The sequence below is a fragment of the Arvicola amphibius genome, chromosome 3 (genome assembly GCF_903992535.2).
Source record: "Arvicola amphibius chromosome 3, mArvAmp1.2, whole genome shotgun sequence".
Classification (NCBI taxonomy): Eukaryota; Metazoa; Chordata; class Mammalia; order Rodentia; family Cricetidae; genus Arvicola; species Arvicola amphibius.
Genome location: NC_052049.1, coordinates 108,283,340 through 108,295,870, shown reverse-complemented (window position 1 = coordinate 108,295,870; position 12,531 = coordinate 108,283,340). Strand labels below are relative to the sequence as shown.

Genomic DNA, 12,531 nt, shown 5'->3' with positions numbered 1-12,531 from the left:
ACTCTCGCCCCTCTCCGGTGGTACCGCTTGAGGGTATAGACTTTCTCTCCTATATTGAGTTTATCCAGGAGGCAAAGCATGGTAATCATTGCAAATGTCTCCAGTGGGGCATCTGAGGTTACAGCCAGCTCTTCATGCAAATGTCACTGTTCGGCACCCTGCGCTCTATTTCCTGAGGCAAGGCCAGAATGTGGTTTTCCTGAGATGGTTGCCTGGCTTATCCAGTCTGGTTACCTACCGCCCAGGTGGACAGGATCCCGTCCCCTCCCCTCCTGCCACCTTGCTCTGTGGCCCTTGCAGTCTCACAGGTTGTAGTCCCATTCCTTCCCGTTCCCCTTCCCCTTTCGTCCATCTCTTCCCTTTCTCCTTTCAAAACAAAGCAAAACGAATTCAAGGTTTTCTTCTTTATCTCTTCTGTTCTCTTGAAAACACAAGCCCAGGTTCAATTCTTGTATTAGCAGACGGTCTGCTGAGGTATGACTGGGTTTGGTGCCATGAGAAGTGCAAGAACCTTTTCAGAGATGAATGTGGGGTGGGGGCTCGAGGATAAGACCGTGCCCCACTGGGACAGCAGCATAACGCCATCGAATACCAGATGCATGGCTCCATCTGAAGCAAACTCCGAGTCTCTGCTTTGATTACTTACTTCTGTCTGCCAGACGTTTGTCTTCATTTTTTAAACTTAAGGATAGTGGCACTCGCCATTATTAGCTTGTTTGAATGTCTTTAGACACATGGTATGTGGGCCGGTGAGAAGGCTCGGTAGATAAAAGTAAGTGCTCACTGCCAATCAGTGGCCTGCGTTCATTCCCCGGGATCCACATTGTTCTCGGAGGGGGACAGATTCCAGCAGGTTGCTCTCTGACCTCCGCAGGTGTGCTGTGGCACATCTCCGCGTGTGCTCACGCGCGCGCGGCACACACACACTCACACACATGCAAAAGAAAATAACGTAATGGTTTTAAAAAGACATGTCTATGAAATAATATATATGTGAATGCTTTGAAACGTGACATTATGAACAAAAGGGTCGACACACAGTGTTTGTAAAATGAGCTGGTGATATTGAGTGAACACCAATGATTCTTTCAGGGCTTAAATTATTTTTCCTAATAGCTTTCTGCCTATCATAAGTAGTAAAAGCTCAAACTGTTTTGGACGGGGAGATTGCAGGATGGGTGGGTCAATATTTTAATACCTACCTGCTGGTTTCTAGACTTTTTTACACTGGCATTACTGCCCCCTGCTGGCCAGTAGCAACATTACAATACAGCGAGTCCCTATTTGGCTCCTCTTGATTTTCTCAGCCCGTCGCCCGGGTCCTTTGCATGGGTCTCTGGCCTGCCATCACTGTCAGCTTTTCTTCCTTCCTCCACCCTCTCACCTCATTCCCTGTCTCTCTTTGCCCCCGCAGCACTGCCAGTAACTCCAACCGCAGCACGCCGGCCTGCTCCCCCATCCTCCGGAAGCGGTCCCGTTCGCCAACGCCACAGAACCAAGACGGAGACACCATGGTGGAGAAGGGCTCAGATCACTCCTCGGACAAGTCCCCATCTACCCCGGAGCAGGGTGTGCAACGCAGCTGCTCTTCACAATCTGGTCGAAGTGGTGGCAAAAATTCCAAGGTGAGCAGACTACGCTGGAGCCCCAGTGACCCTCGTTAGCTAGTTGCAGGAAGAAGGTACTGACTGGGTACTTCCTGTGCCTGAACAGCACCGGTCTATGCGCTCAGGTCAGGTCAGAGCCATCAGGGGGAGACCCTAATTGAATAGATTTCTGTCTAAGCACTCAGGTCAAGTCCTGAGCCACACGCTCCTCTTCTCCCCCACTTTCCATCTCTCTGTAGGTCCTAAGAAACTTCATGACCCTTGAGATAAGGAGGGGGCTCTGGGGATCAGGAGGGGCCATCTGCTTAATCCTTTAAATTTGGTCCCTTGAACTGGTAAAGGGACATTATTTGGGACGACTGTATTGCCAGAAAGAAAGGCTTCAGGGAACCTTCCAGAGTGTTATTTTTAACCTCCTCCTTGGCTGTCACCCTGCCTTACCTACATACCCACCTCCTCATCTTGCAGAAGGGCCAGTCCCGGGGCCTTCCCTTCCTGTCCCTGTACACCCGTGCACCCAGGCTCCTGGTCCAAGGTTTAGCTCAGAGGCCTCACGTGGTTGTGGTTCCCCAGCCTTCTCCTTCCACTCCCAGGCCTCTGCCCAGGGGCTCCTAAACCACCAGACTCATAGGGCACAAGAAAGGGGACCCCTCCCCGGGAGGCTTGGGAGCTGGTTTCCCCACTTGAATTTGTCTTCTGATTTCTTGTTCTTCCTCTTCTCCCCACTGTTTCCCAAATACGTCCTCTGCATGCATGGTCTTTAGTCTCACAAGCGCCTCTCAAAAGTAAGCCATCTTTGTCTCCGTCTTTTCCTCTACCCCTCTAGTATTGGATTGTCTGTAGTGCTCAGCTCAGCTCAGCCCCCCTCCCTTCACCCCTGCCAGTTCTGCCCATATGTCCTGCTTGGTCCCTTTCCCAGAAGGGCCGATCCCACTGTGCCCCGCCCCCATCCCTTGGCAATCTGGCTTGGAAGTCACTGAGGGTCCTCTCCCACTGCACCTAACGTCAGAGAACAGAACCTAACGACCCCCCTCCCCCACCAACCCCCGTGTCTGCTTGCTTCTCAAACACCATCACTAGTGGGAATGTGTTTCCCTTCTAGCGTGGCACTTCCTAAAAGCAGAGTCCTGCAGGGGGTAGGTAGTTCCTTTCCTATGGGTATGGTGCCTCCGGTTAGTCATACTGTTGTTTTTTTGTGATGGGTGAGTCTGGCTTCTCTGGCAGAAGTGACGAGAACCTGATGGGTAGGACCTCCCGAAATCTGCCTAGTTCGTCTTTCCTTCCACCCGTGAGAGCTGCTTGGCCAGGGCACCCCTCACTACTTCCTTGCTTGTACCACCCTGGAATTCATTCGTGGTTTGCCTAGAGCCCTGAGTTTCGATCAAAGAGGGTGTAGTGCCAGCGTCTGGAGGTTGATGAATCTGCAGGACCCACCAGGCTCTGGATATATGGTTGCAGGAGAGAGATGTGCCAGACTCTGTCTACCCAGGGTCCGAGGAGTGAGTAAATGGTGAACAGTCGGTGCCTAAGACAATAGTGCCCAGGAAATCAATTGTGGGAGAGCAGTGCAGTTGGAAGAAGCCGCGGGAAGACTTACAACAGTGTCTGCAGGCGTCTTCGGGGAGGAAGGCACATCACTGTTCGTTCCTGATGGAAGAACGCGAAGCCCCACACCCATGCCTGCCCATTGTGCCCTTCAAGTGCTCTCAGGACTTGAAGTGGCTATTGCCAGTGGAGCACAGCCTGGAGTGAGGAAGCCAGCAGGAGGCCTCTCGGTATGTAGGAGGCTGGGCAGGTTCAGGCAGGCCCAGTATCTGGGGGCAGGACTTGTATAAGACCTTTCGTCACTGTGCCAGAGTGCTCGCCCCTCTGCCTTAGTTGAAATGTGGTGCCAGAGGGCTTGAGGCTCATCCGGAAGAAGGGGGATCTGGCTGGATGTGGGCATCAGGTTACTCCTTCTCCACGTCTTCTCTGAGTCTTTAGTCGTTCCAGTCCTAAGCTGAAGTGTACAGCTCTTGCTCATTCAGTGAGCAGCACAAAGCTTGCTGACTAGCTGGGGACTACCACGTCGTGCAAGTGCAGGTACACAGGGCAGCAGCTGTGGTCAACCCGGAACATGCGTGACACACAGGCTGCAGAGGGTTCAATGCAGGTCCAGCTGTTGAACTGCCAGGAAGTGCTGCTGGGGCAAGGCCAAAAGCCTTTAACACTGCTTCCCCGGGGAGCACCCTCTCAAGGTGGCCTGATACAGCCGTGCAGAGGTTCTGTGAGCTAGAGCTGTTTTTGCTACAGACATAGCTAGGTCACCCCTGACCACCTCCCGCAAAGAGGCCACCCTGTGTGTTTTCAAGCAGGCTGCAAGGTGCCTCCTTCACACAGGGGTCAGGGGAACAGAGACAGGGAAATCATTAAGGCTTCACCTTCCCCATCATTGCCTCAGTGGTTGAGGCTGATTTCTTGCTTCTGCTCTGAACCCCAGGGCTGACTCTCACTCCCAGAAACCCCTGTTTGGGCCACAATTGAGCAGCACTTGGTAGCGATGTCCTGTGGCCACCAGAGGGAGCCAGGGCATGCTTTCCTGCCCCCCCCCCCCCCCCCCCCCCCCCCCCCCCCCCGCCAGCTCAAGAGCACGGCTCAGCCTTTGCAGGCCTGCCAAGCAGATAGGGCCACTCCATCCTCGGCTTCTGCCTCGCAGCTTAGCTCTCTGTTGGTGCTTGGCAATGCCCGGTGCTGTGACACTGGTGCTACTGTGACCTTTCACCTTTTTGTTTGTTTGTCTGTCTGAATTCTAATTTTTTATGGTTTCCTTTTCAGTATGACAAACTTAATCTGATCAAAGTAAGATTTTTTTTTTTTTTTTTTTTTTTTCCCTCCTTCCCAACTTATGCTTAATGTAGAGCTCCCGGTCCCATTCTCCCCTTGCCCCCGCCCCCCCCCCCCCCCCCAGCTCACCTTCCAGACTTCTTGAGCCTTTTTGCTCTGGGAGATGCTTTTGGATGCAAGGGCAGGAAACTGTTGTAAGGTAGTTTGGGTATGTTTCCAGGAGCCTTGCATTCTGTCTATTCCTTGCCTGTCTGGTTTCTTGTAGGAAAGTCCAAAGAAACACAGGGCAGGTCCTCCAAGTCCTCCACGTCCAGCTCTAACCCTGTCCCCGACAGCTCTGTCTTTGTACTCACGTCCTTCCCCCTTTGACCATCTGCTATAAACTCTTAGAACCTGGCCTCCCTACTTCTGTGGGGCCTTGCGCTCTAGCTTGATCCTCCAGGTAGAGGCACTGCAATGGATTTACAATGGTAGGCAGTCTGTTCCTCCTGCCTGTTTGGGCCCCTGCCACCATCCTGGGCCTTATTAAGCCTCTCTGAGGTCTTCCCTTACCTGAGTCTGAGGTCCCTTCAGACTCAGACCAGGAATGCTAAGCCATAAGGATGTAATTCTTCCCCAGGAGGCAGGTCAAAGGTCAGGAACTCTTTCCTGCTGGACAGTCTTGAGGGTTAATGTGGATGTCACTGTAGATGCTAATATACGTGTCCCCAAGGCACCCTCAGTGCTGGCTAGAAGAAACTGTAGAGGTCCGGTCAGGGGCAGAACCTCCAAAGCCCTTGCTCTAGAGGGCGCCTTCCTCATTTCTTTTGGTTCTTAGACTTCCTTCCTTGCTCTTACTTTATAACAAATATTAGCCATAAAGGTATCACGGAGCTAGGTAGAGATGGGGCTGATGTTCCTAACTGAAACTCCTGGGACCTCGCAGCTGTTTGTTTCAAGTAGTTTCTTAAGGAACTGACATCTTGATAATGCGTAAGAAGAGAGCCACTTCTGTCTGCACAGGCCGGAGGGCAGGCTTCATGTTTGAGGACCACAGAGGATCCTGGTCCCACCACCCCCTTTCCTCGTTGGGTCGTATACAAAAGTGACAAGGGATGAAGTGGTTAGGGGCAGCTGAGAGATTGTTCCTCATCTGCAAAGCAGGTGACAAGCTTGGGTCGGGGCTAGCGCATCACAGGATACCTGGATAGCTTGGGTGATGGCTGCAAGAGTGTACTCGCTGTCATCACGAGGTGCAGTTAACCAACATCTACACCCCCCTCCATTTCTTGTGGTCCTACAGTCAGTTATCATTGTGAACATTCAAAACGTTTGTAGAAGCGCAGGCCCTGTTAGATACAACTTTTTTGCTCCATCCACCCTCCTCCAGGCATGTAGAGCCTTGGCTGAATGATGGGGAGGCCAAGTCCGGAATTCCTTCCTACAAGGTAGCAATTCCCACTCTGTGATGAAATAGTCTTGGATATGTGGGTTCGCCCTTCAACTTCTGGATTGGAGGAGGGGGCGGCTCTGTGGTAAAAGACTGTGCCTTCTAGGTTAGACCACAGAGAGCCCCTAGCAGAGGGGGACTGAATGTCTGCCCTGCCACCTGATGCCCTGGCAGACTGGTCAGTGAAAGCTGTGTGAGGGGGAAACATATTCATGCCCGGGCCACTTCTACTGCCTGCCTCCGACCACCAAAGTACAGGGTCAAGTGTCGGCCAGACTTAGGGTCAAAAGGAAGAACTTGGTGAAGGGAGATCACATGATCGTCTGGTCATCGTTGTGGTCACAGCCCACCCTGGTTCACACAGTCACCTCTACCCTGTTCCCCCTCCACCACTACCCCCCTCACACACACAGCTTACCAGCTGACACAGTGCCTGCCCAGTTCTGGATTTATGATGTACACTCCAGACTGCTGACTGTGCGCAGGCTCCATCCTCTGGTATCACATCGAGGCTTTGACGTTTCTTATATCCACACAGAATGTTCACAAGTAGAGGCTGGAAACGGGCACAGCAGGCCCCAGCCATTCCCCTTCTTTCATTGTTAAGTTTCAGATCCCCTGGGGAGGTCAGAGTGAGAATTCCTTGACTCTAGAGCTGGGACAAAATGAGGCTTTGTGAACACCAAGTTGTCACACCATGGGTTAGGAGAAGCCTTCCAAGATGACACGATTCTCCTCTCTCCCCCTGCCGAACCCCAGCCCATCCCTCTGCTGTTAGCTGTGAGGAGGTCGGGATAGGAAGAATTTACTCACCCGCCAGCTAGGAGCACTGTGTGACTTTAAGCTGCCTCTTCTGCCATCACCGAGATACCCCACCCTGCCTTTGCCAGAGATGACCTGGAGCAGAAGGCTGTACTGGGCTCCATCTATACTTTGCTTCTAGTCAAAACCCACTCAGGAACTAGGCTTTGGATGCCTACCACACATCCCACACCCCCATCAGCAGAACCTGGCGATGGATGGGGCTCTGACTCCCTTCTGGTCGAGCGCTAGCTAGTGCTGCCACTGCCTGCATCTCCAACTGCCCCAGCTGTGGTGGGGCTTCCAGCATGGACTGCTCCCTGGGCCTCCTTTCTGGATCTGTCTTGCGAAAGGAGGACCCTCCTGAGCATCGACACGGGAAGCATTGAGCTGCATTTGGATTCCTTCTCCTTGGCCCCCCCCCCCACTGCTGTCTGTGTTACCTTTACCCCAGGGGGAAGGAAGACCCTGGCTGCTCCCAGTATCTCTTCCCTAACTAATTTCATTCTCCTTTTTTATTTTCTTTTCAGAAAAGCCAGAGTTGGTACAATGTAAGTATTTCTGTTTCTCTTCTTGTTGGGTAATAGTAAAATGGGGGGTAGGGTAGAGGGAGGTAAAACTGTCAAGTTCTCTGTGAGTTTTTGCCCTTGTCAACCTTTTCTCACCCCAAAATAGATAGAGTAGTTCCCATCTATAGCAGGATGGATAAGTCCTGGGGAGGAGGATTTGATTTGGGGACGCAAAGAAGTGACCCGCCTCATTGCGTTCCTCATCTCGTGCCCTATGTGAAGTCAGGGAGCAGCCGTAGGAGCGTGACTGTTTCAAGGCCAGACAGGAGGCCAAAGTTGGCATCCACTAACCAAGATGTCTTCTTGGGGGAACTGGAGCTGAGAGACCGTACTGTGGGATGGAATGTGTCGCAGACATCCAGTGTCCTCCAGAGCACGCACCTGTGTAGGGCTTGGGGCTGCTTCTGGTCTATGGAGCAGAGTCAAGGTCACTCCTAGTGGCCATTCATCCAGCTCTGTGGAGTTTTAGCAGTCCCTGTGAAGGCCCTGTTCGCTTTGTTACATAGACCAGGTCGTGAGGCTCCGAACTCTTCCTTGGAAGGACAGCTGACCAGAGTCTCTCGGCCTTCCCGGGTCACATGTTGTATGCCTTCAGGGGCACTGCCTTGTGGAAGAGCTGATGTGCACTGTGGTCTGGCTTCAGACTCTTGTCTGTGCTTGAGAATACTCCTCCTGCACCCCAGCTCACCTCCTCCTGTATCCACTTCTGCTCCAGTGGGAGCTGAGGCTCGGAGAAGCTGTCGTGATGGTGGAATGACAGGATGGGAGGGAGCAGAGGAAGGACTTGAGGAGAGGCTTGTGTTCAGTGTGGGGCTGTGGGTCGAAATCATCCCCGTGGGCCATGTGTGTGTTCATGTACAGCATGGTCATAAGTTAAGTAGTTCCTTAAAGTTAGACACATGTCAGCTAACACTCTGGCATCCCACAAGCTGCCCTGGGCCTGCCTATCCCACCTGCATTTTATTGCCCCACCAACCACAGCCCCACTGAGCACCCCAAATGGCCTGAGCTGATATGGGGAAGTTGAGGATGGAGATGACAGCAGGTGGAAGAGAAGCTGAACTCTGCCTCCCCTGGCCTGTTCCTTCTCCCTGACTCACTAAGGGTCTTCTGGCCTCTGGCCTCCTCAGACTGATGTCAGCTCCTATCTTGGTGGGAGGAGCTCTCTCTGCGTGGGAGCTGTCGTGGGACCAGCTGTCGCAAATACCCCAGTCTCCTCCCTAATAATCTCCTTTTGAGTGGCATTGCATAAATTAGTGTCACCTAAGGGATACAGAAAACACATGGCCACAGTGCTATTGGGCAATTAAAGCATCTGGATTTAGACACGCAAATCCCATCTTGGTTGCAACTTTTGCTCCGATCGCTCCCTTTCTCCTCGCGTGCCTTTTAGCACAGCTGCTGCTGCTTGCCTTCCTTTCCCGTTCCTTTTATGGCTCTCCCCCACACCCACCATTCTTCTCTCCCCTCTTCATGCTCTTCTGTTCTCTGCATCCCAATTACCTGGCTGCCTTTCTGTTTCTTCCTGATGGCTACAAGTTTTAAGCTGCCCTCCCCCTCCCCCTCTTCTGTCTCCCCATCCTCCGTCAGCCTGATTTTGAAGCTGTGACATCCGAGTACTCAGTGTAATGACAGGTTGTGAGGACTTTGGTAAGTCTTCCAGGATGATCACCAACACATACATTTTTTTTCCTGCCGTCTCTGGGCTGTTGCCTGCTGGTGCAGGAAGCAGAAAGGATTGAAAGTGGAGGAGGAAACAGAAATGGCAGGTGACCGTCAGGACCCCAGAAACAGGGTTTCCATTGCCCTAGCTGCGGGTACCAAGAGGTGTTGCATGGGAATCGCACAGTCCATGGCCTCTGCTTTCCCTTCTTTCTGTATTTCCTGTACAAGAGTAGCTCCTAAAGAGGTTGCTCAGTGCCTGCAGTAGCGGAGAGGCGGGTTGGATATGGAACCAAGGCAGGCTAGTTGGATGAGATCCTCTTACCCTTACTGACAAGACAGATGCCCTGGTTCTGTTTTCCAGAGCCACTTAATAGTGTGGTTAGCCTGTCTGGTTGACACTGCAGAAGTTTCCCTTGGGTTCTCTCTGACCCCGCGAAGACATTTACCCTAAACATTGGCATGGTTGCTTTGGCCAGAACGAGAATCTGCAACCTGCATTCTGAGAGCCCCATGTTGGGTAGGGTTTTGTAGTACTCACTGGTCCCTGGCTGGCTAAGTACTTTCTTCTCTCTGAGTGCTGTGGCTATGCCTTATATACTATGCTCAGATGCACCATCAGGGGAACTTCGGTTGACCCGTCCCTCAGCATTACCCCCCTCAGTCTCTGGGAGGCTCTCAATCAACCCTTTTTGTTATGACCCGCTTTGCCTTAGACCTACCTTTCACCTCTGTTCCTCCCTGCTAGCTGGTTGGTGGAGTCTGACCTTCAGAGAGGATCATGGTGTCCTGTTCCTGTGGCTGTAGACAGTGCTTTTTCTCTTTCTCCAAGCTAGAGTCCGCTCACCAGCTGCATTACCTCAATTTCTATCCCTGGCACTAGGAGTCCTTTAGATGTAAGCTTTATAGTCTCCTACCCTGGGGGCAGGCTAGAGTCAGGGCTCTACAGAGTGTTGACTACTATAGGAGTCCCCCGAGACCTGTTCAAGGGGCCTGGGTGTAATTTAAGAGGAAGCCATTCTACTGTCACCACTACCCAGCCGCTAACTCATTGTCCCACAGCTAGCCAAAGGGAAGCTGTCAACAAAATAACAGACCTGACCTGAAGGGTGAATCATAAGAAAGGAAGCAGCTAGACCCCAGTGACATGGGGCAAAGTCCGTGGAGGGCCGAATGTCAGGGTCAGGGTGGAGTATGAAGATTCTGTCTGGTGCCGCTGCCCTGGGGCCCGTCTTGTTCTTTCCCACCACGACTGACCACCTCATTTTATTCAGCAAGTCCTCCAGCCAGGGAGTACAAAGGTGCAGTCCCAGTGGTCAGGTGCTTAAGGGGTCAGGTGACAGGGCTTTGAAACTGTGGTCAGAAATAAGGCTGGTCAAACTGAAGCCTGAGGGATGCCATCCGCCTATTAAATATGGTCCTTCCTAGTCCCAGTAGGCATGGGTCTTGCTGAGCTCCAGGTGGGCAGATAAACCCTCCTGCCTTATGCCTCATTCCTTGGGGGTTAGTGTTTCCATAGCAACTTAGGGACAAAGCCTAGAATAGGGCAGTTGCTAGAGACAGCACCCACATTGTCTAACACTGTCCTCTGTTAGGGAAGCTGGCTTTAAGGAAGGGAAGGGGGATTGGTGCCAATCCTGGGAATGACACAGCAAGTCTCACTGGCGTTGGTTCGAGAACCATAGGACAAAGCTTTGTAGGAGTGGATGAAGGTATTGGGGGTAGCAGAGATGACATGCCCAGCACCTAGTATTTCCTCCGAGCACTGTCCTTCCTCTTCGTCCTTCTGTCTCCCACCTAGGATTTTTACCCATAACTTTGAAGAATCTTCCTGGCTGCTCCCCCCTCCCCCATCCTACCCTTTCTCTACCCTTCTCCATTGCACCTGGGCCCACCCCGTGTTTAGTCACCTCCTTGTCCCACCGCATCTGGCTTCTGCCTACCGGATTTGGCTGAAGCACCAGGATTTCCTTTGTGGCTCTTCACTGGTTTCTTCCTAGGTGAGGTTAATGCTGAACCAAAATCTATTTTTTTAAACCTGGGCTCTCTCACCCCCTGCTTCCTGCTGAGCCTGGGCCGAGAAAGGGTACCAGTTGGTCCCAGCACCCAGTGTTTGCCGTAGAGTTAATGTTTAGCTAGGAGCCAATTCCCGCTCCTGGAGTTCTGGCCCTGCCCTGCCAAGCCCTCGGTGAGGGGGTGGAGACCAGGGCTGAGGCAGACTGAGAGTCATTTTTCTCTGGGTGTTAACTGTCCCTGTCTTGTCCAAACAGTCACCATCTCGGCTGTCCCGTGTTTGTGGCCTAGGTACCAGAGTTTCCAGGGACTTTCTGTTAAAGTTCCCACAGCCTCCTGGAATGTTCTATGCTGCCTGTGTCTTGTGTGTGGTGTGGATCTGAAGGGAAGTGTTGCGACTACCCTGGAAAACAGAATTGCTGCATTCACCCGTCACAAAATCTGAGGACCGCTGACACACAGGACAGAGAGAATTCGATCTTAGGATGGAGTCAGGGCTGGGACTATGCTCCGAGAAGTCAGATTTATGATCTAGGGATCTGTACGTGTGTGTGTGTGTATGTGTGTGTGTGTGTGTGTGTGTGAGAGAGAGAGAGAGAGAGAGAGAGAAGATGCCAATAAAGCGATAGGGAATGCATCCATGCCATAGATACTTTTTACACAACACATGAAATACTAAGTGCTAGAGAAGATTGAACTGAAGGGTGCCTCATTCCTAGGGCAGATGGTATCTAATGGAGTGGAGTTTACCTTAGGTTAGATAAAGGCAGGTGTCCTTCAAGATGGAAGGGGGAGTGAGTTAGAAGATGCCTCAGGCAAGGATTCTTTCCGCTTTCTTTTCCCCAACAGTGGCTGTCATGTTCCTCTTAGCTGGACTCTTAGGGTCTGAGACCCAAACATCTGTGTTCTTTGGCATCACTGGCGTAATTTTTAAATATACTAAAGTTTCAGCATAGGAAATTACTAGGTTTATAAGAAGAAGGAACATTACCCATGATGCAACAGTCCAAGACCTTCCTGATAGGGTAGGCTAGCTGGGTAGAACAGAGCTGCCTTGACTATTTTGAGGATCTTGTGGGAGTCCACACCCTCCCAGTCCCCACGCCGTCTATTCCCCCTCTCCACCTCTTTGCCTCGCTCAGTGTTTCTCAACCTTTCTAATGCTATAACTCTTTAGTACAGCTCCTCATGCTGAGGTGACCCCCAGCTGTAAAATTATTTTCTTTAAACTGTAGTTGTGGTACTGTCATGAGCCGTCATGTAAATATCCCATAGGTCATAGCCCCCGTGAAAGGGTCATTCAACCCCCAAAGGAGACGTGGCCCACAGGTTGAGACCCACTGGCGTGGCACCCTTTCCGCCTCCACAGCCCGTCTGCCATCTCTGTCTTTGACTTGTCTCCTACCTTCTCACCAGGGTTCAGAAGGTCTGCTCTTACAGTTTGCCCTCAAGGTCTGAGCAGCTTGCCTGTGACTCTGCTTGGCTTTGATCCTATGCCTCCATGGGGCCTAGTCCTTGGGAGAGCACCTCAGGCTGACCTCCTCTCCTCCAGACTTTCTGTCCGACTTCTCTGTGGCTAGCACATTTGGAGAGTCCTATGTTGCATCAGAGAAGTTGCCGAATAGAC

The 12,531-nt window shown here is 52.0% G+C and overlaps 1 protein-coding gene and 1 long non-coding RNA gene across 4 annotated transcripts in view; one reads left to right on the top strand and one right to left on the bottom strand.

Moving 5' to 3' along the window:
• Positions 1-389: 389 nt before the first annotated feature.
• On the bottom strand, positions 390-10,965 carry LOC119808928. The gene is made up of 3 exons (XR_005284583.1): positions 10,835-10,965; positions 6,278-6,514; positions 390-1,596 (listed from the first exon to the last, which is right to left on the bottom strand). It is a non-coding gene; the product is annotated as an uncharacterized LOC119808928 (long non-coding RNA).
• The window catches only part of Gramd1b (GRAM domain containing 1B), a 34,372-nt gene continuing 23,314 nt past the window's right edge, over positions 1,474-12,531 (top strand). Inside the window, exons 1-4 of one of the 3 annotated variants that reach the window (XM_038321488.1) lie at positions 1,474-1,625; positions 2,372-2,392; positions 4,422-4,445; positions 7,191-7,211. In XM_038321488.1, coding sequence (XP_038177416.1) covers positions 1,512-1,625; positions 2,372-2,392; positions 4,422-4,445; positions 7,191-7,211 — 180 coding nt within the window. In that variant the 5' untranslated portion in view covers positions 1,474-1,511. Of the gene's footprint in view, positions 1,626-2,371; positions 2,393-4,421; positions 4,446-7,190; positions 7,212-10,497; positions 10,604-12,531 lie in introns of those variants that run through there. The other 2 variants (XM_038321486.1, XM_038321487.1) reach the window with 2 other exon arrangements.